We start from the raw sequence: 26,372 nt of genomic DNA on the forward strand, positions 1-26,372 counted from the left end.
TCAGTTTGCCACGTGGTAAGGTAGTGGAATGGGGATTGACTGCTGAGCATGGAGTTTCTAGTAGGAAAGACAGAACTAAAATTGGATTGTAGTAATGTTGCACAACCTGTGAATTGTATACGAGTGAAACCTTGAATTGCAACTGACTTGTTCTGCAAGTGTTCTGCAAGACAAGAAAATATTTCTAATAAATTTTAATTTGATAAATGAACGATGTTTTGCAACATGAATAATAAGTGATGCCGAATGGCGTGATCACATGATTAAAACTGAGATGGCATGATCACAACTGAGCCAATGGTTCTGGAAATTTGATTTGGTATACAAGTGCTTTGGATTACAAGCGTGTTTCTGGAAGGAATTATGCTCACAAACCAAGGTTTTACTATACTTCAAATGAGTGGATTATATGGTATATGAATTATGTATCAATAAATTTTTTTCAAAAGAACTTCTTTTGTTAGTCAAGAAACAAATGATCAAAAGATTGATGGATTTTCATACTTTAAATCATTAGCCAATCTAATCAAGTACAATCCCTGCAGCAGCACTAGAAAGAAATAATTTAAATTTACCCTCCATTAAAACACTTAAGCTTGCAGATTTGTATAGGCCTATGCCATAGTTAATATGCTGTCTCAGTAGGTCACCTCTTTCTTTGTCATGCCTTATCAGCATGATCTACTCAGTGGCTTTTGAGTGCAACGACATATAAACGTGTTTAGTTTGAAAAGTGAGCATCTTGGATACACACAGCAAGTATTACAAAGTAATAAAGTGTTACTCCTCGACTGGTAATATTTAGTAAATGGAGATTTCGTAATGGGGGAAAAGCCCAATCTGACATTTAAAATTTTTCTGTATATTAGATACGGATCAGGAGGCTAAATCTCCAGATGGAATTTTACTACACATTCTATGATTGCACAGAGGTTCCTGAGACTCACCTTTCAAACAAACCATCACAAGTATAACCTTTTCCATTCTGTGATTTTAAGGGATTTCCAAGTCTTGTTAACATAGAATATCGGAACTGGAAGGGGACTTTGTAAGTTATCTAGTTTGACTCTTGATTTTCCAAATGTCCATTTTGCCAGTCATGGTGAACTGCCTTGCTTTGTCATTACTCCTGAGGTGAATACAACATAGTACTAAGAGCAGCACCACAATGATATATTGGAAGTATAGTGGGAAATCTTTTCCATGTTAATTAGTGAAACCTGAATTTTAGAATTTAATGCACTTGTTTTGTTTACCTTGGTTCATTGAGACCAAAACAAGAAATGGTCATATTGTATGCAAACTGTTTTCATTCTCCTTGATAGTTTTATTTCTATTTATTCCATTTATAAAAAACAGTATTTATAAAAAACAGTATTCCTATTGCAACTTTATTTAGTTAGTTTTGATATTAGTTGGAACTTTCTAAACATTTTTCAGGAAATATATTTGAGCAAAGAAATTTTTAAAAAGTGTTATGCTGAGTAGAAAGGAAAGAGGTTGGTCCCATACAACTGGAGTTGGCAAGGATAGAAAAGCTAAAGAAGTCAAGTGAGAAATGAAAGCATGCATATGGATTAGTGGTTGTTTTATTTTATTTTTAATTAATTTAGTTTTAAATGAAGTCTGGTTGACATACAACATTATAGTAGTTTCAGGTGTACAACATAGTGATTCAACATTTATATACATTATGAAATGCTCACTGAGGTAAGTATAGTTATCATCTGTCACCATACAAAGTTACTACAGTATTATTGATTATATTTCCTATGCTGTACTTTACATCCTTATGACTTATTTTAAAACTGTAAGTTTGGGTGGCTCAGTCAGTTAAGTGTCTGACTCTTGATTTTGGCTCAGATCATGATCTCAAGGTCATGAGAACTAGCCCTGCATCGAGATCCATGCTCAGCATGGAACCTGCTTGGGATTCTCTCCCTCCCTCTCCCTCTGCCTCTCCCTCACTTGTGCATGCTCTCTCTCCCTCTCTCTCAAAAAAACATTTAAAAGAAGAAGAATAATAAAACACCACACTGTCGTTCACATTTTGCGTTTCCTCTAATTTCTGCCTGCTTTCAGTCATTGTCTAGTATCTTCAAATAGTTGGTTTTTATGTAAAATTTATATTATTATATTTTATATAAAATTTATATTATATATAGTCCAGGACAGACTATTCCATCATTACCAGAAATGGAGCTTCTTCTCCTCCTTTTCTTCCTTCCATAGCACTCATCACATTTGACATTTAATATAATTTATTAACTTATGTGTTTATTTTATGTCTCCTTCCACTAAAATGCAGGTTCCACTAAGTTAGAGTTTTATCTGTCTGGTAACTGCTGGGCACACAGTAGATGCCCCACAAATATTTGTTGAATAACCCAACTCTTCAAAATAGCCAGAAGTAAATAAAAACCTCTTGATGACCAAAGAGCTATTGTAGAGCCTTGTTCTTTCAACACAGTTGCACTAGTAGACTGACATATCTGAGGTTTACTTCTCCTTGGCATACAGAACAAGATATAGAGATTTTGACATTTCATTCTCATCATGACTACCATGTAAGTCAGTTTAGTAGGCAATAGCTAGGTGCAGATCAAATGAAATAGCATGTGAAAGTACTCTAGGAAGTGTACAGTGCTATGAGATTATAAGGTATATCAGTTAATTACATGTGGTTGCATTTATTAGTCTGGTCTTTTTGGATTTCATTTTGAAAGTATCTTTGTGTGCATTTGAAAAAAAATTTTTTAATGTTTATTTTTTTATTTTTGAGAGAGAGAGAGAGCAGGGGAGCGGTCAGAGAGAGAGACAGAATCTGAACCAGCCTCCAGGCTCTGAGCTGTCAGCACAGAGGCCGATGCGGGGCTTGAACCCATAAACTGTGAGATCATGACCAGACCCTGAAGTCAGATGATTAACTGAGCTACCCAGGTGCCCCTTTTTGTGTGTATTTTTAAGGGATGAATATATTTACTTACCAGAACAATAATAAAAGTCATAACAGTGTGTTTATGATAAAGCCCTTGCTAAGTTTTATTGTTTTATCTGGCTTTTCTTTTTTAGGAACTTGAGAGATTTCAGAACTTTGTAAAATGCTGTCCTCCTTTTGATATCGTCATTGATGGGCTCAATGTTGCCAAAACATTTCCTAAAGCCCGTGAATCTCAAGTTGTAAGTACAAGTTTTATTTTGTTATTCCAAATCTCTAGAAATATTTACTGTACTTATTTGTGATCTTCCTTGGATGTGTTAACTCCCCATTTTTCCTTCCTCTAAAAATAAGCTCCTAAAGGTGTCACAGTAACCAACCACTTATCTAAGATTCACTGTTTTCATCTCTGGCAAGAAAGTGACTCTTATAGGCTGGCCAAGAGTCATTAAAAAGCCATGTAGTAGAGGGCCATTTCAGCCCTTTTTCTTTCTTTCTTTCTTTTTTTTTTTTTTTAATTTTTTAAATGTTTATTTTTGAGAGAGAGAGAGAAAGGGAGAGAGCACAAGTGGGGGAGGGGCAGAGAGAGAGGAAGACACAGCAGGCTCCAGGCTCCCAAGTTGCCAGCACAGAGTCCAAGGTGGGACTCGAACTCATGAACTGCAAGATCATGACCTGAGCCGAAGTCAGACACTTAACCAACTGCGCCACCCAGGTGCCCTCAGCCTTTTTACTTATATAACCTTTAACCTTCTTCTACATCTCTACTCTTTCTTTGGGGTTACTCTGTCATTTCCCTGTGAGTCACATTCCTCTATTTGAAATTTTTCAACATAAACTAAGAGATGTTAATATACCCATACTTGTTTTTTCCAAACATAGTATGTTCATAAATGAATCTAACCCCGCTCTTTTTTTTGTAAGGTAATCATTTGTTCTATAAGTTTATAAATGTCCTGTAGTTTCTAATAGGAATATCATGATTTTTAATAGCAGTTATATGAAATTTTACATATAATTTATAGCAATTTTTATACTCTATAGCAATTATTTTAATCCTCATTTTTATAGATTAGAATACTAGAAAAGTGAAGCCAATTTTGTATAGTAAATCTGTAGAAAGCAGTCATAACATCAGAATTAAATTGTAGACAGCTCCTGGATTTCAAGCTTGTGGTTCTTACTGCTGGCAATCTATGGCCATTCATCTGTAGTTAATCTGTGTTATTTCTTAAAAATTACTGCCAATTTAAAAGCTTTTTCTCAGAGATGCAACTAGTCCCGTTTGGCCATTGATACTCAGAAAAGCTTACAAGTACCAAGGACGAGGTTGATATACAGAAATTTCTTTATATGTCTATCCTTTATGCCTACATTTTTATGGTCACGTATGTACTTTTCAATCCTTTATTTTTAAAAAACACAAAAGCAAGTTGAAAATATTTTTGTCCTTTAGGTACTTGAAGGGTTATTTGAGGCAGCAATATTGAAAAGGGCAAAGCCAGAAAATGAAGCATAAAATTACTATCACTAGTACATGGTGGAGCTCAAAATCAGAAGTTCTCAGCTAATCTGTGTAAAGTTTTGTATTTGTTTACCTTTTATTTGACATTCAGCTTCACACAAAGCAGTAAAAATTGGCTTGCCAGAAATATATAGCCCAAATTGGGTGAACATTTTTGGGAAAAGTAACACGTTGGAAATGCTGTAGTGGATATATCCCCTAGTATTATAGGAGATTTTTTTTTTTATTTATTTTTATTTTTTTTTTAACGTTTATTTATTTTTGAGACAGAGAGAGACAGAGCATGCACAGGGGAGAGGCAGAGAGAGAGGGAGACACAGAATCTGAAACAGGCTCCAGGCTCTGGGCTGTCAGCACAGAGCCTGACGCGGGGCTCGAACTCATGGACCACGAGATCATGACCTGAGCCGAAGTTGGACGCTTAACCGACCGAGCCACCCAGGTGCCCCTATAGGAGAAAATTTTTTACATTTGGAAAGATCTTAGCAGATTTTGGCAAACCAAGAGGCAAAGAACAAAGATTAACCTGTGAAATCATAGGCAGCTGCCACCACTTTTAGCTTTCACTCTTAAAATAATTTAATGTTAACAACACTTTATGTGGACAGGTAACTGTTATTACTCAGCTCGTAAAAGCACCCTTATCTTGTAGCAGTACATTGGTATTATATTTGGGAAACTGCAGCTCAGAGGCTCTCAGCTTAGAGATGCACCTGAATAAGGAAAAAGGAAAAAATTTCCTTCTCAAGTTTTTTCTCAAATCTCGAATCTAGAGATTTATATTAAAAAAAATACAGATATATCATATTTCTCATAGGCCTCTCCCCCCCTCCTTTTTTTTATATCTATTGTCAGACCCTCTTGTGGCTTAGTTTTATTCTTTAACACTTTAGGTTGTCTGAACTAGCTTCCCAGTTTTTCTGTTAATCTTGTAAATAGAATTTTAGCTTAGAAGTTAAGAATAAGGATTCCGGAGTCAGACTTTTTGAATTCTAGTCCTGGTTCTTCCACTTTCAGTAGCTTTCATGGTTTGAACAAATTACTTAACCTCTCTGTGCCTTAGTTTCCCAGTGTGTAAAATGGAGATAATAATAGTACCTATCTCACAAAGATGTTATAAAGAATAAATGAGTTAATATATGTAAGCATTTGGCACATTGTAAGTATCTAATAGGTGTAACTATTATTGTGATTACTATTCAGATTGATTTCCTATCTGGAACCATAATTCTTGCTTTCAGTAGACCCTTATTTGGCAGTTTTTTTCCATTGTATCATCTATGTAAATAGAATTAAAATACAAAACTCTGCCTTAATATTAGACTGAATCTAGGTCAGGTATTCAAATAATAATTGAGAATTGAAGGCAGTACTACCAAAAACTTAAGAAAAATTTTAAATGCAATGATGTTTTTAAAAATTTTTTTACGTTTATTTTTGAGAGAGAGAGAGCGAGAGCAAGTGGGGGAAGGGCAGAGAGAGGGAGACAGAGGATCCAAAGCGGGCTCTGTGCTGACAGCAGATACCCCAATGCGGGGCTGGAACTCAAGAACCACAAGATCATGACCTGAGCCTAAGTTAGATGCTTAACCTACTGAGCCACCCACGTGCCCCTAATGTGATGATTTTAAGAAATTTTAGTTTCCTCTGATTATAAAAGTAATGCATGTAGAAAATTTAGAAATTACAGTAAATAAAATTATATATAACCCTATCATTCAACAATAATCACTGTCAGTGTTTTATTTCCTTGCAGTGTTTTTCCATTTTCTTACCTAATTGAGCTTTAACTGTGTAATGACTATATATCTGCATTTTAATTCACAGTTGTTGAAAGCTCTCAATAAAAACAAAATTCTAAAAGGTGTAGAACTACCCATTTAAAAATATTTGAAGGGTGCCTTGGTGGCTCAGTTGGTTAAGCATCTAACTCTTGATTTTGGCTCAGGTCATGATTTCGCAGTTCTTGAGATCAAGCCCTGCTTCGGGCTCTGCACTGACAGCACAGAGAGACTGCTTGGGATTCTCTCTCTCCCTTTCTGTCTGCCCCTCGCTCGCTCATGTACATACTTTCTCAAAACTCTCAAATAAATAAACTTAAATAAACAGTTAAAAAAATAAAATATTTGAGATGGAAGCACCTTAAAAGAGCACATAAAAAGGGGTACCTGGGTGGCTCAGTCTGTTAAGCCTCTGACTCTTGATTTTGGCTCAGGTCATGATCTCCAGAGAACTCTTTTTTTTTTTTTTTTTTTTTTTTAAATTTTTTTTTCAACGTTTTTTATTTATTTTTGGGACAGAGAGAGACAGAGCATGAACGGGGGAGGGTCAGAGAGAGAGGGAGACACAGAATCGGAAACAGGCTCCAGGCTCCGAGCCATCAGCCCAGAGCCTGACGCGGGGCTCGAACTCACGGACCGCGAGATCGTGACCTGGCTGAAGTCGGACGCTTAACCGACTGCGCCACCCAGGCGCCCCGAGAACTCTTAATGACATTGAAGAATTACCTTCCTGAATGGCACCCCCAAGGCATGGGTATAAGATTAAATGACCTTTTAAGGTAATGACCCTTTAGAAAGTTTAATCTTGATTCAGGGGCCAAATCTAGACAAGCAAGTCATTTTGGAGAAAATAAAATAGCTGAATCCAGCTAGCAAACTGAATATTTAGTGAACTACCCTTTAAAAAAATTTTTTTTAATTAAAAAATTTTTTTTTCCTCATGATAAGTGCACTCCTTAATTCCCATTACCTATTTCACCCACCCACTCCCTCTTCCCCTCTGGTAAATCCATCAATTTGTTCCCTGTAGTTAAGAGTCTGTATCTTGGTTTGTCTTTCTCTTTTTCCCTCTGCTCATTTGTTTTGTTTTGTTTCTTAAACTCCACAAATGAGTGAAATCATGGTATTTGTCTTTATCTCTTTTTTCTTTTTTTTAATGTAAGATTTTTTTAATGTTTACTTTTGAGAGAGAAAGAGAGAGAGAGAGAGCATGAGCAGGGGAGGGGAAAAGAGAGAGATACAGAGGATCTGAAACAGACTCCATGCTTGACAGTGGAGAGACCAATGTGGGGCTCGAACGCACAAACTGCACGATCATGACCTGAGCCAAAGTCCGACACTTAATTCACTGAGCCACCCAGGTGCCCTGGTGTTTGTCTTTTTCTGACTTATTTCATTTTCACATTATACTCTCTAGCTCTGTCCATGCTATTGAAAAGGGCCAAATTTCATTCTTTTTTTGGCTAAATGATATTTCATTATATATATATACCATTTCTTTTTTATCCATTCATCTGTCGATGGACACTTGTGCTGCTTCCGTTGTTTGACTATTGTAAATAATGCCGCGGTAAACGTAGGGGTGTGTGTATCCTTTTGAATTAGTGTTTTTTTGTATTTTTGGGGTAAGTACCCAGTAGTGCAATTACTGGATTATAGGGTAGTTTTTACTTTAATTTTTTGAGGAACTTCCATACTGTTTTCCACAATGACTGCACCAGTTTGCATTCCCATCAACAGTGTGAGAGTCTTCCTTTTTCTCCACATTCTCGTCAACACTTGCTGTTTCTTGTGTTTTTTATTTTAACCATTCTCACAGGTGTGAGGAAATATCTTGTGTAACTTGATTTGCATTTCCCTGATGATGACTGATGTTGATCATCTTGTCATGTGTCTGCTGGCCATCTAGATGTCTTTTTTTTTTTTTTTTTTGAATGTTTATTTATTTTGAGAGAGAGAGAGTGCACAAGTGGTGGAGAGGCAGAGAGAGAGGGAAAGAGAAAACCCCAAGCAGACTCCACTCTCAGTGTGGAGCCCAAAGTGCAGCTCAATCTCAACAACCATGAGATCATGACTTAGCTGAAATCAAGAGTCCAATGCTTAACTGACTGAGCCACCCAGGCTCCCCTGTATGTCTTCTTTGGAGAAATGTTTGTTCATGTCTTCTGCTCATTTTTTAATTGGATTGTTTGTTTTTTGGGGGTGTTGAGTTATATCAGTTCTTTATTTATTTTGAATACTAACCCTTTATAGGATATGTTGTTTGCAAATATCTTTTCCCATTCAGTAGGTTCCCCTTTAATTTTGTTGACTGTTTTCCTTCACTATGCAGAATTTTTTTATTTTGATGTAGTTCCAGTGGTTTATTTTTGCTTTTATTTCCCTTGCCTCAAGAGACCTATCTAGAAAAATGTTGCTAGGGCCAATGTCAGAGCAATTACTGCATGTGCTCTCTTCAAGGATTTGTATGGTTTCAGGTCTCACATTTAGGCCTTTAGTCCATTTTTAGTTTATTTCTGTGTATGGTGTAAGAAATTGTCCAGTTTCATTCTTTTGCATGTAGCTGTCTATTCCCAGCACCATTTGTTTAAGAGACTGTCTTTTTCCCACTGTATACTCATTCTTCTTTTATCGGAGATTAATTGACCGTATATTTGTGGGTTTATTTCTGAGTTTTATGTTCTATTCCATTGATCTACGTGCCTGTTTTTGTGCCAGTACCATACTGTTTTGACCACTACAACTTTGTAGTAAGTTTTGAAGTATGGGATTATGATACCTTCACTTTTTTTCTTTTTCTAGTTTGCTTTGGCTATTTGGGGTCTTTTGTGGTTCCATACAAATTTTAGGATTGATTATTCTAGTTATGAAAAATGCTGTTGGTATTTTGATAAGGATTGCATTAAATCTGTATATTGCTTTGAGTAATACAGAGATTTTAACAATATTTGTTCCTCAACCCATAAGCATAGAATGTTATTCCATTTCTTTGTGTCCTCTTGAATTTCTTTCATCAGCATTTTATAGCTTTCAGAGTACAGGTCTTTAATCTCTTTGGTTAAGTTTATTCCTAGATATTTTTTATTGTTTTTGGTGCAATTGTAAATGGGACTGTTTTCTTCATTTCACTTTCTGCTGCTTCCTTATTAGTGTATAGAAATGCAACAGCTTTCTCTACATTGATTTTGTATCCTGAATCTTTACTGAATTTATCAGTTTTAGTAGTTTTTTGATGGAGTCTTTAGGGTTTTCTATATATAATATCATGTTATCTGCAGATAATGAGAGTTTTACTTCTCCCTTACCAATTTGGGTGCCTTATATTTCTTTATGTTGTCAAATTGCTCTGGCTAGGACTTCCAGTACTATGTTGAATATAAATGGTGAGAGTAGACATTCTTGTCTTGTTCCTGACCTTAGGGGAAAAGCTCTCTTTTTCCCCTTTGAGTATGATGTTTGCTGTGGGTTTTTCATATAAGGTCTTTAGTATGTTGTGGTATGTTCTCTGTAGACCTACTTTGCAGAGTTTTTTTTTTTTTTAATCATAAATAGGTGTTACACTTTATTGAATTCTTTTTCTGCGTCTATTGAAATGACCTTATGTTTATTATCCTTTCTTTTATTGATGTGATGTATTATACTGATTGTTTTGTGAATATTGAACCACCCTTACATCCCCAGAATAAATCCTACTTGATCATGGTATATGATTTTTTTAATGTATTTTTGGATTTAGTTTGCTAATATTTTGTTAAGGATTTTTGGATCTGTGTTCATGAGAGATAGTGGTCTGTAGTTCTCTCTCTCTCTTTTAATGTTTTTTATCTGGTGTTGGTATGAGGGTAATGTTGGCCTCATAGAATGAATTTAGAAGTTTTCCTTCCTCTCCTATTTTTTGGAATAGTTTGAGAAGAATAGGCATTAACTCTTTTTTAAGTGTTTAGTAGATTTTGCCTGTAAAGTTGTCTGGTTCTAGACTTTTGTTTTTTTGGGAGTTTTTTGATTACTGCTTCAATTTCATTGCTGATAATTCATCTGTTCAAATTTTCACTTTCTTCCTGCTTTATTTATTTATATGTTTCTAGGAATTTATTCATTTTTCCTAAGTAGTCCAATTTGTTGGCATGTAGGTTTTCGTAATATTGTTACAATTGTTTATATTTCTATGGTGTTGGTTGTTATTTCATCTTTCATTAGTGATTTTGTTTATTTGGATCTTCTCTCTTCCTCTTTTTATTTTTTTTAGATGAGTCTGGCTGGAGGTTTATCAGTTTTGTTGATCTCCTCAAAGAACCAGCTCCTGGTTTCATTGATCTGTTCTGTTGTTTTTTTAGTTTGTATATCATTTATTTCTGCTCTTATCTTTATTATTTACTTCCTTTTGCTGGGTTTGGGCTTTGCTTATTCTTTTTCTAGCTCCTTCAGGTATATGGTTAAGTTGTTCAGTTGAGATTTTTTTTTTTGCTTCTTGAGGTAGGCCTGTATTGCTATATACTTCTTCCTTAGAACCACTTTTGCTGCACTGTGTGGACATGTTTTCTGTTCTCTTGGATCTATAATTGGGAGTAGAATTGCCAGGTCGTATGGTGATTCTCTGTTTAAACTTTTGAGGAACTGCCAAACTTCCAAAGCAGCTGCACCATTTTACATCTCCATAACAGTATATAAGAGTTCCAGTTTTTCTGCATCCTCACCAACATCTGTTACTATCAGTCTCTTTTATTATAACCATTCTAGTGTATATGAAGTGGAATTTTTTGTGGGTTTTGATTTGCATTTCTAATGACATAGGATGTTAAGCATCTTTTTATGTTTGTTGGCCATTTGCATGTCTTCTTTGGAGAAATATCTATTAAAATCCTCTATTTGGGTGGCACCTGGGTGGCTCCGTTGGTTGAGTGTCTGACTCTTGATTTTGGCTCAGGTCATGATCTCATGGTTCGTGAGTTCAAGCCCTGCCTCAGGCTCTGCACTGGCAACAGAGAGCCTGCTTGGGATTCTCTGTCGCCCTCTCTTTCTGTCCTTCCCCTGCTTGCATTTTCTCTCTCTCATTCTCTCTTTCTCTTTCAAAAGTAAATAAATAAACATTTAAAAAATACTCTATTTTTTAATAGTTACTTGTGTTTTTATTGTTGAGTTGTATTTTTCATATATTCTGAATATTAGATCTTTATCAGGTAAATGATTTGCAAATATATTCTCCCAATTAGATTGTCTTTTGAAGGACAAATTTTTTAATTTTAATGAAGTCCAGTTTATCTATTGTTTTTCTTTTGTTGCCTGTCATTGTTGGTGTCATATCTAAAAAAAATCATTGCCAAAAATAAATTAAAAATAATAATAATACATAAAAAATTAAAATATCATTGCCTAATCCTAGATCATGAAAATTTATGCCTATGTTTTCTTCTAAGAGTTCTATAGTTTTAGTTCCTGCATTTATGGTTTCTGAATATTTAGAGATATAGTTATGGGTAGATGATAAGCAATAATTTAGAAGATAGATTCAGATAGGACTACCTTTGACTGTTTCTGATTCATTTGTTTAATCTTCAGTAAGTCTGGGGAAAATAAGACTTGTTACTAATCTTGTAGATATTTTTCAAATGTAAAGTGTATCCTGCTTAAAAATATATATATTTAGTTTCAAACTTTCAGAAGAAGAAAAGATCCAATTTGTATTTTTATTTTGAAAAGTGGGAAGGGTTCTGGGTGACCAGTGGTTAATTATATAGTCTCCTTTTTGAGGACAGTTAGAACATCTTAGCCAGGAATTACAATGTAGATTCAGTTACTGTTTACTGAGCACCTATTCCATGTCAGATATTGTTTTAAGATGTGAGGATAGGTCTGTAGGCCAATAAATGCTAGGAACATAATTGGGCTAATAGGTATGTTATCTAAGCAAGACATTTGTAGTATATTGTGCATTTTGTTGTCCATTAACAGTGATTCTTATATTTGTATATGATTCTTTTTTTAAAAATTTACTTCAAATGTCAGAGTAGAGAATAACGTTTACCCAAAATACATGGGCTAAAAATTTTTTTAATAAGTATTGCAAAACAGTTTTCATAACATTCAGTTCTCCAGAATGTGTTGTAATTTGGGAGAAACTAAATTTGATTAAATTTTAATCTTTGACTAAAGTATCAGGTATGAACTCTTGCACCATTGAACCCTTGACTCACTTGAACCGGTATTTCTTTAGCATTACCTTCTGCAAGATACAGTATTTTGGATTTTCTTCAATTACATTGTCTTTTAATTTAATAAACTTATCTTTTTAGAGTAGTTTTAGGTTCATGAATCTCTTTATGAACAGCCATCCAACAGCATGCTATTTTGACTCTTACAAATACTTCTAAGGAAAGGGGCACCTGGGTGGCTCAGTTGGTTAAGCTTCCAACTTCAACTTAGGTCATGATCTCACGGTTCCTGGGTTCGAGCCCTGTGTAGGGCTTTGTGCTGACAGCTCAGAGCCTGGAGCCTGCTTCGGATTCTGTGTCTCCTTCTCTCTCTGCCCCTCCCCTGCTCACACTCTGTCTCTCTCTCTCTCCTTCAAAAATAAATATTATAAAATAAAATAAATCCACAAGTCTTCAGAGGAAAAGCTTTGCATAGCCAGAGGTAGAAATTAACTTGTATTTTTTAGAGCTTAAGTGAATAAGTAATTGGCACCACCGTCTTCCCAGTTGTTCAAGTCAAAAACCAAAGATTCTAGCCTCAATTGCTCTTTTTCACTAGCTCCAAATCCAGTTGACTGACAAATTTTTTTGTTGTTTTTGTTTGCTTAAAAACAATTTTTTTTAATGTTTATTTTTGAGAGACAGAGACAAGCAGGGGAGGGGTAGAGAGAGAGAGAGAGAGGGAGACACAGAATCCGAAGCAGGCCCCAGGCTCTGAGCTTTCAGCACAGAGCCCAGCACGGGGTTTGAACTCATGAACCACAAAGCAAACTGAGACGAAGTCGGATGCTTAACTGACTGAGCCACCCAGGTGCCCCGATGACAAGTTTTATTGGTCATAACCCCCAAATATATCCCATAATCTTATCTCTTTCCATCTCCATTCATATCATCTCTCATCTAAACTCCTAAGTGGTCTCCTTGCTTTTTCACCCTTGCCCTAATGTCTTTCAGTTACACTTAGAATGAAATCCAAGTTCCTTATCATGGATTATAGTACTGTTTTTTTTTTCTTTCAATGAATAATGGGCACACTAGCATTTTTCCTGTTCCTCAAACACACTGAACTTGTTCCTGCCTCAAGGTCTTTGTACTTGCTATTCCTTCAGCCTTTAATGTTCTTTTCTTAAAATGGCGGAGTCATTATCAGCACCTCAGAGGCCTTCCCTAATTCTTCTGAAGTAACCCCAGTCTGCTTTCCTACCTTCTGCCTGCATTTTCAGTTACATCAACCTTATTTACTTTGGTTATGGATTAAAAATGGCCACAGATTCTTTGCAGTTCCTCTCATATGGAGATGGAGTCTGTTTCCCCACATCTTGAATCTGGGCTTGCTCTATGACTTGCTTTGGCCAGTAGAATGTGGCACAAGTGACATTGTGGGACTTCTGGGCAAGGGCGCAAGAGGACATGTGGCTATGCTGTCACTCTTGAGGAATTACCACCTTGTGAACAAGCCTACATCAGTCTCCTTAAGAATGAGATGCCACATAGAGAAAGAGGGAGAGGGAAAAAGAGGGCAAGAAGATCAGGGGCACAGCCATCCCAACTAAGGCTCCAGTCATATGAGTAAGGTCACCTGGGACCAGACAGCCTCTGGACAACCTGCCAACTGATTGTGAACACATGGATTGGCCTAACCAATGCCATGTAGAGCAGAATAACTGTCCAACTGAGCCCAACCCAAGTTGCCAACCCATAATACTGTGAGAAAATAAGTGGTTATTTTAACCCAAGTTTCGGGGTAGTTAATTATACATCAATAGTTATTTAATTCCTTCATAGCACTTAGTATCTACAATTTCCTATACATGTCTCTGTTTACTTTATTAACCTCCATCAGAATGAAAATGCCCCAATACTGAAGATCTTGTACATCTTGTTTACAATTATAGTTTCAGCACTGAGAAAAGGGCCTTACACATAGTAAATTGCTCACTAGATACTTAGTAAATGAATGAAAGAATGAACAAATGGATATAGAGTTACAGGAAATTATATAAACTGTTAGAAATAACTGGGTTTGGGGTTAACTCTGAAAGACTTCTTGAGTTTCACTCTGCAACTTCATTCACTTGCTAGCTTTGTGATCTAGGCTGTTAAAGCTCTTCATGCCTTCTGTAAAGATCAAATGAACTAATCCTTGAAAAGCACTTATTGCAGTGCCTGGCACATAGTCCAATAAATTTAAGCAGAAAACAAAACAAAACAAAACAAAACACCACCACCTTGTGAGTGCATTTAGTTGTCCATGGTCTTAACTTTGTAGGTACCAAAGTATGGTAGTTTTTTATGATGCGTTTAGTTTCCTAATTTAAATATAACTGACAATCTGCTCTTAGTTTTTTCAGTTTGGGGGTCTTCATTGTTTTGAACTGATGCTTAGAATCTAAACCTGAGTGTCTAAATAAATGGCTAACTTTTCTGTAAAATAATTAAATAAGAAATATATTAATGGTACAGAGAAAATAAAAGACTGTATGAGTATTCATCAGGATAGGTTACATAATGCTGCAGTCATAAACCCAAAATTTCTGGGGCGCCCGGGTGGCTGAGTTGGTTAAGCGTCCAACTCCTGACTTTGGCTCAGGTCATGATCTCGTGGTTTGTGAGATTTTCTATCTCTCTGTCTCTGTCTCTGTCTCTGTCTCAAAATAAATAATTAAAATAAAAAAAAATAAACCCAAATTTCAATGGCTTAAAACAAATTATTTCTTGTTCATGCTGCATGTTCAGTGTGGATCATCTGTCTCATTGTCATCCTTATTCCAGGATTCCGCATAATTTTCTGAAATATTGCCAGTCACTGTGACAGAGGGAAAAGGGAAGGTGTAGAGCACATGCTGACTCATAAAGCTTCTACTCAGATCTGATACCTATCACTTCTGCTCATAATTTATTAGCAGCTAATGCAAGCTATGCAGCTACACCTGAGTTCAGTAAGATGGGGACTGGGGGAAATCCTACCACATGTGCCCAGAAGGAGAAGGAGAATTCATGTTTTTGAATAGCTCTAATGACTACCACACTGAGGTTGGTGATGTCTTGCTTGTTACAATGGTCAAGTCTAGCCCAGGAGCTAGAAATGAGTTTCAGCATGACCATGCGAACTGTCTTCACCTAGGTTCTTTTTTCCAATATCAGTTTCCTTTCCCATGGTTTTATATAGAAAGAACTGATGGTTGATTTTTTTTTTCTAGAATGAACAGATAGGAATTCTAAAGTCTCCATGACTCATATTTTACACACACTTTCACAACTTTCATTTTCAGGATGAGTTTTTCTTTTGAGCCACCAATTCATCATTAATAATTGGCAATGTGAGATCATCTTGAGGGGACAGGGACACTGTACTAACCTTTTACCTAGAAAATAAAAGGATATAAATTGGAAGGGTTCTTATTTTGAGTTTTCTCTCTTGTCTCCCCTGCCAAACACACACACACACACACACACACACACACACACACACACACACACACAGGCTCACGCTCCTACCCATAATTCAGTCCCAGTGTCCTTGTTCGTTGCTCCTTTTGCAGCTTGCATTTTGGATTTTCGTTTGTTCATAATAAGCTCCTTTAGTAGAGGGTGTAGTGTATAGGGGAAAAAGTACATCATTTTAGTTAATTTTGCTAGCTGTTCAAAACTCTGCTACCAATTTTTGTCGATAACTGAGAATTGGTTAAAATAGCTTCTACAGAATGAAAATATATAATGTAATTTAAGAATTATGGCCAGACATCAGCACTGAATGCTTTCATCCTTACAGCATGCTTGAGGCATTGAATAGAAAGTAGTTTGGTGGAAACACTGCAGAATTTGTTTTGATTGCCACCTCTTAGTTGGTTTTACTATAGTGAGAGAAAAATTGAAGCATGGGTATTAGCCAGTAAAGGTTATTTGGCAGTAGCATTTACTTAGCAATGAGTTCTCTCTTTTTTTTTTCTGCCACCCAAGTTATTTTATTTCTTTTGGTTGATTTATATAGTCTCTTGTAAATGTTTCAATACCATAAAAAACCTAAGATACAATAAACTATGCTCAGTGTTTTGTGTGGTGTGTGTGTGATCTTGGGCATTTTTTTTTTTTTTTGCTCAAACTGTAGAAATATTGTAGAGTTTAACACCAACTGTGCTTGAAATTATGTTTTAATAATATTAAAATAGCACAGAAACTCTTAAATTATCTTACTGTGTTTGCAGTGGCAAATGTTAGATTAAGTATTGAAGTATTTTTATTAATAATACCTTCTTAACTTTTAAATACTTTTCTCCATATAGTTTTTCTTCCTACTTAAAGACTAGCTCTTAAGGACTGGCTTTAGAGGTAGAAGGTCTTGTTCCTTGGGTCTCAAAACTAGGATGTCATGCTGCTATTGTTGCCTCCAGAAAACATGTACTAACCCCCATGTTTCCTCTGAGAAGGTGTTTGAGTAACTTTTTTCTGTATTGAAATGTCGAATTGAAAACTTGTCATTTTTCCCAATTTACTTTCATAAGTTTTGTTGGTTACTAATGATTGGAAATAAACGATTGGAGATTGTTTCTAAACATGTTCTTAATTTCAGTCAACTGGTTAACAATAGTTTCTTTCCAGTGGAATTTAAAGACTGGTTCTTTCAGTGTTTTTAAGGCTAGGAGTTGTAAGAACAATTATGAATCCAGTTTTTTCTAGGTTAAACTCTAATCTGGCAAAGGACTTCACTGTTCACTTTATCCAAATTATATATTTCTACAAGTACTTACTGTATTTCTTTAGAAAAAATTAACATATTTTTAAAGAAAAGAAACTTTAAAATAAATATGTAGTATTACAAACTTAACCTCTAGTGATTCGGCTATATTTCAGAATATTGACTCTCAGACTTTAGTGTGCCTCAGAATCACCTTGAGGGCTTGTTAAAACAGGATGCAGGCCCTACCCCCAGAGTTCCTGATTCTGAAGGTCTGGGGGTGGGGTTGAGAAGGTAATGCTGATGCTGCTGGTTTGGGGACCACATTTTGAGAACCACTATAATATAAAGACAGTTTCTCAGAAGTGTGTTCATACTGCTTTACAAAAACAAGCAGTTTATAAAAGGTAAACACTCAAAATTATTAGAAGTCTTAATAATTTTTAGATCGGGATTCTGCTTTTTTAACTGAATATATGAAACTCATTTTAAGGTACTGAAACTTGGTCCTAAGAATAATATACTTCTTCCACTTTCAAAGTAGAAGTTTGTCATGTTTCCATAACCAACAGTTACATTATCAAGTTGTTATATTAGCATTATGATGATTTTCAGGTACCTAGAATATGACTTTAAAAAAATATGTTAAGTAGCCCAAAGAGAATGTGCTAACTGGGGAAAGCCTAAGACTCAATTAATTAATTATAGGGAGTATCAAACCAGTGGAATTGCTTGTTTCTCTCTAGGGCATCTGAAATAATCACCCAAATAAGTCATTGTTAGTATGTATTTATAAGCCTAAGATTAAAAGAAAATCAGTGGTAACTATAAACTTGGACTGTGAATCTTAAGGCAGCTAACCTGTAGCAGCATTTAAGTTCTGTTTTATTGGGATTTTGGAAGGGCTGATAAGAGTTCTCTAATCTATAAACTTACTACATGGGGGAGAAAAAGTAGGTCTAATCTTGATTCCTTATTTTTAGAATAATTGTATCTAGCTAGTCAACACTTGATCTTAGCCAAAAGGCCGAGAAGCGATGTATCTAGCTAGTCAAAGATGATCTAAGTGACTTGGGGAAATAAATAGGCATTAGTGAATGCCAATCTAGAATTTACTGAAAAACACAAAATATGTTCCTTTTCTTACTATTCATCTTTCATGACATGATAACTCAAGGAGGTTACATTATCTGCAATCAAATAATGCCACACTGACTAGGTACTTCCTTTCATCCACGTGCAATTCCACCCACTCTACCTGCCTGACACACATAAGAATTCTGTTTTGTTATGTGACTGCTAGAATAGTCTACACCACTCAGAATTATTCTTACATGTACCAACTGCTAGTGGGGTGAATGATCAACTGTCACATAAGTGGGGTTTTGGTGAAGTAATCAAGGGAATAAGTAAAAAGATGAATGAAGCCAGGCAAAATTTCTATAATGATGTTAGCCTCATGTCTCTTTCTTTCCAGACATCTCCAAAAAGGTATTATTTTGCATAGTGTTTGAAACAAAAGTTCCCCCATTGCGTTAGTCATTCAAGTGATTGTGTGTCTTAGAACAGCATTGTTAGGAATACAGCGTTGCCAGGCTTCCATATCTGTTGTCTCTCTGACAAAATCTCAATGGCAAGTTGATTCTTCTCTTGATGTGCCACTGATAATGTTTGTGTGATAACTGTTTGGGGTGTGGTGAGATTATCTTTGTGAATCATTATTGTGTGTACCTTGCTTCTATGACAATGTTTTAAAACACTTCTCAGGAATGTGGTAGGCAGAGCTCCCTATGAAAATATAATACCCACTTTAATCAAAATTTAAAAATATATATTTGTTAAATCTCTAAGGTAAACAGCAATTCCAGAATGAGTAGTAAGTTTACTTAAACATGTTTTTGAAGTTATATCAATTATTCTTACCTATTATTACAGTGGTAATACTTTATTAGTCATTAATTTTATATTAAAATATTTATTTTAAAATAATTCTCCTTTTAAAATAGCTTCTATTTCAGACTTTTAACTACTGAAAGGCTGATTTTTCTCCCAGTCAAGTACAATGAGGATCAATTGATTGAGATCAATTCAGATCTTAGATTTTATTGCAATATTTCATTTAGACGTGTTTTTTTTTTCCTAGATAGTATTAGGAAGTGTATATAGTTCTTCAGGTATTCATCTCCCCCTCCACCATAGCTATTCTTTATTTGTAGATTATCTGTGTCCCACTTTGTTCTATGAGATAAAAGATGATTATTGTAATGTGTACACTGCAGGGGCGCCTGGGTAGCTCAGTCGGTTGAGCATTTGACTTCAGCCCAGGTCATGATCTTGCAGTTTGTGAGTTCAAGCCCCACATCGGGCTGGCTGCTCTCAGCGCAGAGCCTGCTTCAGATCTTCTTTCCTCCCCTACCCCACCCCCGTCCCTTCCCTTCTCATGCTCTCTCTCTCAAAAATAAATAAAGCATTAAAAATTAAAAAAAAAAATAGTGTGTGTAATGCAGAAAATAAACTTAAAATAAGTTAAAATAAAATGAACTTAAAATAAGAGCACAAAGGGAATATAAGCTTAGGAAAAATAAGAGGCTTGAGTTTGGTTCCACAAAATTTATACCATGCAGTACTCTAGTAATTTGGCTGTAAATTCTGTCAACAGACTTGAAGATGAAAACATGATTGCAGAAGAGTAGGGGTTTGTCCTTTTATCTGCCTGTACATCATTCATAAGCACTCCACACTGCCATTTATAAACACTCTCTTTCCTTAAAGAGATTCTCACAGGGACTGGGATGGGTTTTGGGAGAGTGAAGAGATAATCAGAAAGTAGAGCAGTTTGAAGACACACAATTCTGGTACACCTTCTAAGGAAGTTATTTCCACTGTAAGGTTCATTGATTTGGGGGATTCATGTAATTCATAAGACCAAATGGAAACAAATTGTTTGGGGAAAGTACCATTATTTCTAATATTTGAACCAAAGAGATTTCACTTGCAGGCCTTTTTAGTACAGGGCATGTGGGCACTGTGGGTGCTCTTTACAACACCCTTGTTAGGACCAGGTGAATGGACTGTGTAAGTATCAGCAGTAAAGGAGACAGAAGAATAATATACGAGCTTGAGAGAACAGGCCTCAATAACTCATTATCATTAATGCTGTCTCAAGTTGGTGAGAAGGCCTGGTAGCAGAACTCATGCTTCTTGACCTCTTTGGAAAATGGGTAAGCTGGTTTTTCACTTTGGATCCACAGTAATCCACAGTGGTACTACACCTTGTTTTTATTTTATTTTTTATTTATTTTTTTAAAATTTTTATTTATTTTTGACAGAAAGAGAGACAGAGCATGAGCGGGGGAGGGGCAGAGAGAGAGGGAGACACAGAATCCAAAACAGGCTCCAGGCTCCGAGCTGTCAGCACAGAGCCTCACGCGGGGCTCGAACTCACGAACTGTGAGATCATGACCTGAGCCGAAGTCGGATGCTCAGCCGACTGAGCCACCCAGGCGCCCCTAGACCTTGTTTTTAAAATATATAATTTGATTGCACTTTTTAAAAAAATCTGGCTAGGAAACATATATCTCTAATACACTGCCTATGTAGCAAGCACTCTTAAGACTTAAAGAGATACTCAGGTGGGTTGGAGTATCTGAAGTGCCTTTGGTTTTTGTTAAGTAATTATAGCAAATACCATTTATTTTATGTGAAAAAAGAAGCTTGCAAACTCAACATCATTTAATTTAATCAGTGTAGTGCTTTCTCACTCAGTCTTGTGTAAATCATAAACACCTAGAAAGTACTTGTGTACATAAAGTTACAAAATTAATCTGAATTGAAGCTTTCTGATTATTATAGATATCCCTCTCCACAAAAATATCTGCACATATTATGATATGAATGGCAGGAAAACCTCTTGAAAATTTTCTCATTGGTTTAGGAAGGAGATAACAGGCAATTTTACTGGGTTTAAACTTAGAAGATAAATGGAAATAGCACTTCCTCTTAAAATGGACCAAAATAACCCTGCAAAATACACATAAAGTGTTTTATCAATATCAGTCTTTTACCAAAATAAGAACTTGAAAGTGAAAACTGCAAAGCCACATAGTTCTATGGTTATGAAAATATTCTAAGTATACCAAATTCTTAATTACTTCCAATATTTTGTTTTATTAATTCCATTTCAATGTCCACTACCTGGTTGTCATTCTGACATGTCATCAGAGAGAAAAAAATGACATTAAGATATCATAACATCTGTCATAGGGTCTCATCCAGAAATACCACCTTACATTTAATCATTACATCTTGTTAGACTCCTCTTCCCTGTGACAGTTTCTCAGACTTTATTTTGATGACCTTGACAGTTTTGAGGGGTGCTGGGCAGGTATTACATAGAATGTCCCTCGGTTGGGGTTTGTATGATGTTTTTCTCATGATTAGTGTGGGGTTATGGGTTTTGGGGAGGAAGACCATGGAGGTAAATTACCAGTCCCATTACATGATATTAAAAGTACATAGTATCAACATGACTTATCCCTCCTGTTGTTACCTGTGATCACCTGGCTGAGGAAGTGTTTGTCAGACTTCTCCAATATGATATTGAAGTTTTTCTTTTTCCCCCTCTTTTCATGTTGTAATCTTCAGAAGGAAGTCAGTATGCAGCCACATGTGGAGAGGAGGGAGTTATGTTCTTCCTTCTTGGAGGCAGAGGATTTACATAAATTATTTTAAATTCTTCTACATGGGAAATGTGTGTATTGTCCCCCATGTACTTATTTATTTAATGCTTATTTATAGTAGTATGGACTCATGGATATTTTATTTTATACTTTGGGTTATAATCTAATATTTATTTTGTTGTTCAGTATATTCTAGCTTTGGCAATTGCAAACTTTTTGTTGGCTCCTGTGTCTCTTTGACATACCCCCATCATTGTCAATGTTGTGAGCATTTCCTTACTTTCTGGCACCACAGTGTACCTCAGTTGTACAACATTCTTTTTTGAAAGCTAGAAAACACAGATAATTAAGTAGGCTGCATCAGTCTCCATTGAAGGGAAAGATGCTGTCTCCATTTTTGATTATTGAGAACAATAAACAAGAAAGGTTAGTGTTTTTTCTACTTTATTCCATTTTTCAATATCAAATAATACTTGTTTCTGCCACTTAGTGTAACAGTTTTGCCCAGTCACCTTTGATTTTTTTCCCCCAGGGGTTAATCTTATTTGTGTGTTGCCTGTTTTGGAGGATCGGCGTGTATTTTGAATTTTCTTTTTCCTTTTTTGTTTCCTTAGCAGTGGAGTAGGAAAGGTAACAGCTCAAAGGATAAATTGAAATAATTAGCATAAACTTGTTCAGAGCAGCTCTACTATTACTGTGTCTCAAGTAATCAAAAAGTGGTCGTTACCCATCTGATAAACACTAGTTACCTCTAAAAGGGAAGGGTTATATAGAATGTTGGCTTTCTGTATTTGTGTAGTTTTGGAATTTTTTTAAATAATGAACTTACATTTCTTTTATAATCTGGAAAATAGTAAAGGCTTATTTTTAGAGTCAGTGGAGATGCAAAGAAAAAAACTTACCTTTTCTGTGGTTTGAAATGCTTTGGAACTTAAGGACTTTTCCCCCCACACCTGATGTACTCAAGACTTGTAGTTATTTTGCATTAATATTGTTTACCTGTACCTGTACTAGTGAAATTGGCATATCTGCCCAATTGTTTTATGTAATCGCAGTGCCTGCTTTAACATGGAGATTTTTGGTATTCTCTGACAGTCGTTTCAGAAGCGTAAAACTTTTCTTTAATGAAGTTACAAATATATTGTATGTAGAGAAGACCACTTACAAAAAGACATACAGTTTTGGTGTGTTGCTGTGGAAGGAATAGGTGGGAATCTTTCCCACTGGTTCTTTGTTCTGCTGCTTTTCCATGCTATCCTGAGACTTGATTTCTTTCTTTCTTTTTTTATATCCACTGGGTTCTCTATTCTATGCACACTGACCCTTACACCCTAAGGTTACTTACCTGTTCTTTTTCCTCTCTTCTTCACCCACCAACTTGGACCTGCCAACTCAAGGGAACCCCTCCACATTTTCCCTGGGATATGGCACGATCTCAAAATAAGAATGTCACTGCAGCCAGTAATCTGTTTACCTCCACACCCCCACAAGAGCCCCTAAAAAATGGCTGTCCCATTTCGAAATTAGGATATTTTAAATAAAACATTGATAGAGTTTTGTTTATATTTCTTTGTGTCATAAAATGTGTCTTTTTGTCCTCTCCGTGTGTTCTTATTTTTATTTCAGTATACAGTAAAACAATCAGACATTTGTGTTATATAACTCAAAGCCAAAGAGGTTTTGTTTTACTATAACATTTTGTTGCCAGAGTTTAAATACAGCATAGTCACTTTCTAATAAAATCTTCTGCAAATCAACAAAAATAAGTTTAACTCTCTGTGCTCAGAATTCAGTTCAGTAAATACTAAGTTACTATTGTGTGGTTCTGGAAATGGCCTTATGGTGTTTGCCCTCAGAAAACTCACAACCTAGAAGTGATAAGACACATATTCAAATGAGGGAGGAGCAGGAGTATTAACATCATTAGTGAGATGTAGATCAGGAGGTTAGGTAAAGACTTCATGAACAAGGTGGCGTTTAAGATGAACTTCATCAGGCAGAGTCAGTGGGCAAGGGTGGTCTAAGCAGAGGCAATGGTTTGAGTCATGAGTGTTTAAAGGCAGAAAATAAAGGCACACTTGAAGACTAGTGAGTAGACCACTAGTAGTTGGAACATAGCTTACTTGTTTGGTAGTAGTGGGAGATAAGGTTGAAAATGTTGGTTGTGGCCCTGGTTTGGAGCACCTTAAATATAATATTGAAGGATTGGAATTTTCTTTCAGTCATTCAGCAGCTAGGTACAGTGGTAAATCAAAACAGGCATGATCATCACCCCTGTGGAGTTTATAGCCTGACGTTATAATAATCCTAGAAATATGTGTAAAATTGCAGTTGTGATAAATGATACGAAACAAACAAACAGAAGGTACATGGTGCTATGAAGACATTTAAGAAAACAAAAACAAAACTTGACCTGGACAAGGAGATCAGGAAAGGTTTCCTTGAAGAAATGGCAAATGGGTTGAGGTCAGAGGGATGAATAGGAGTTAACTAAGTAAAGAAAGATAACAAAAAAGGAAGTATTTTAGGTAGAGAATAGCATGTGCAAAGGCCCTTGGTGGGGGCTGGTTAACAGGAAGATGACAAGTGTGAGAGACTGAAAGTTCCGGATGGTAGGATTGGAAAAGGTCCAGACACTATAGACTTCAAGGAGTTGGTTCTTTATCCTAAGAGTGATAGAAAGCAGGGAATTGACATAATGCAGTTTTCATTTTAAAAGTATAATTCTGGCTGTAGTGTGGAAAGTGAATCAGTGATTTCCAGTTAAGGTGGTTCCATAAATTCACACTTTGATGTACCACTTCTATACATCTATATATCAATGATAGATGAACTATAGAAACTACAAACTAAAAAGATATTGCCAAGCTCAAAAACAAAACAAAGCATAAATAAAACCTTCAGTAGAACTGTAACCACAGGCCTGCTTAGCTCTGAGTCCTAGAATAGGCATGGAGGCAGGGATTTAACTCCTTTGGGGTAGGAAAGACTAAAAGTGTGCCATGTGAATGGTGCTTTATTGTTTAAAGCTAGAGCAGGAGCAAAGCTTCTCAAAATGGCAGAGGAAGCTGGGGTACTGTGGTGGGGGGTTGGGGGGGGACCTTTTAACTCCATTTGAAGTTAATGGCCTGTCAACTTGTTGCAAGTCCCAGGAATGAAGACGGAAGAATACTCTAGGAACTCACCAGTGACAGAATCTGTGATATTCCCATCAACAAAGGACTCAGGAACTAGGGAGATGAATAATCCCAAAACTTTTAGGCAGGGATAGGATCAGCATAATGGCAGCTAAGAATGTGAAAGAGAGAAAAGAACCAAAAACTCTAAACTTAAAATGAAAATAAGTCTACAAACCAAAACTCAAAGTGTGAAGAAATTTAATGCTAAGAAAGAAAACCAACAAAACAATTAAAACATAAATTTACAGGGGCACCTGGGTGGATCAGTTGGTTGAGCATCTGACTCTTGATTTCAGCTCAGGTCATGATCCCAGGGTCTTGGGATTGAGCCCAACAATGGGCTCCATGCTGAACATGGAACCTGCTTGGGATTCTCTCTCTTCCTCTGCTTGTCTCCTCTGCTTATGTGCTCTTCTCTCTCTCTCTCTCTCTCTCTCTCTCTCTCTCTCCCCTAAAATAAAATAAATAAAAAACACATAAATTTATAGATCAAATTAATTCTGTAAAGGTTCAAATATTTTAAAGTATGTTTAATATATTTGCTCAGATTCAAATGAATATATTCTATTTAAGGCAAGCAAGAAAATATGAAGCAAATGAAACAGAAACAGATGTTTAAAAGAATCAGAACTCTTGAATGAAAAATAGTCATTGAAATAATTCAGTAGACATAATAAACTCTAGACTGGCCACAATGAAAGAATTTATGAATTGGAAGTTGGTACTGAGAAACTCACCCAGAATGAAGCATAGAAAGATAAATTTAGAGAGGGAGAGACTAGGTAGAAGATGGACGAATCTTCAAATATTTAGGAAATAAAACAGATAATTTGGTAATGAACTGGATGGGGGGGGGTTGTTAATTGGAGAAAGTGATCAAAGATGATACCAAGGAATGGGTTTGTTTAACTGGACAGAAGGTGATGCCATTTCCTGAGAGGTTGGAAAACAATTGGAGGGAAAATTATGAGTCTGCCTTTAGATATGTTGAGTTTGATGCCTCTGGGGTATCCAAAAGGAGATACCTAATAGATAATTGGGCATATAGCCCTACGATGCAAAAGAGGAGTCTGGGCAGGAGGTAGAAATTTTAACTCAAATGCCTATAGGTGATAATTGAAACCATCTGGAATGAAAAAGGAGTAATTCTAGGACCAAGCTTTAAGGCACTCTAATATATAAACCAGTATATAGAAGAGGATAAGCTTGCAAAGGACATGGAAGAGTACCTACAGAGATGATAGGTAAACTGGAAGAGTAAGTATGTTATGGCAGCCAAGGGAAGAGAATGTTTCAAAAGGGAGCAGAGATTAATATTTGCAAATATTACACAACTATCATGGGGGAATGAGGATCAGGAGGTGTCATTGAATATAGTGATATGGAGATGATTGGTGACCATAGAGT

The 26,372-nt window shown here is 36.0% G+C and overlaps 1 protein-coding gene across 1 annotated transcript in view; it reads left to right on the forward strand.

Moving 5' to 3' along the window:
- Window positions 1-26,372, forward strand: part of LOC122222457 (protein only RNase P catalytic subunit) — a 131,400-nt gene that overhangs the window by 47,787 nt on the left and 57,241 nt on the right. Inside the window, exon 4 of the mRNA XM_042942971.1 lies at window positions 3,073-3,180. Within this exon, the coding sequence (XP_042798905.1) occupies window positions 3,073-3,180 (108 nt within the window). The remainder of the gene's footprint in view (window positions 1-3,072; window positions 3,181-26,372) is intronic.

This window comes from Panthera leo, chromosome B3, assembly GCF_018350215.1.
Source record: "Panthera leo isolate Ple1 chromosome B3, P.leo_Ple1_pat1.1, whole genome shotgun sequence".
NCBI classification, from domain to species: Eukaryota; Metazoa; Chordata; class Mammalia; order Carnivora; family Felidae; genus Panthera; species Panthera leo.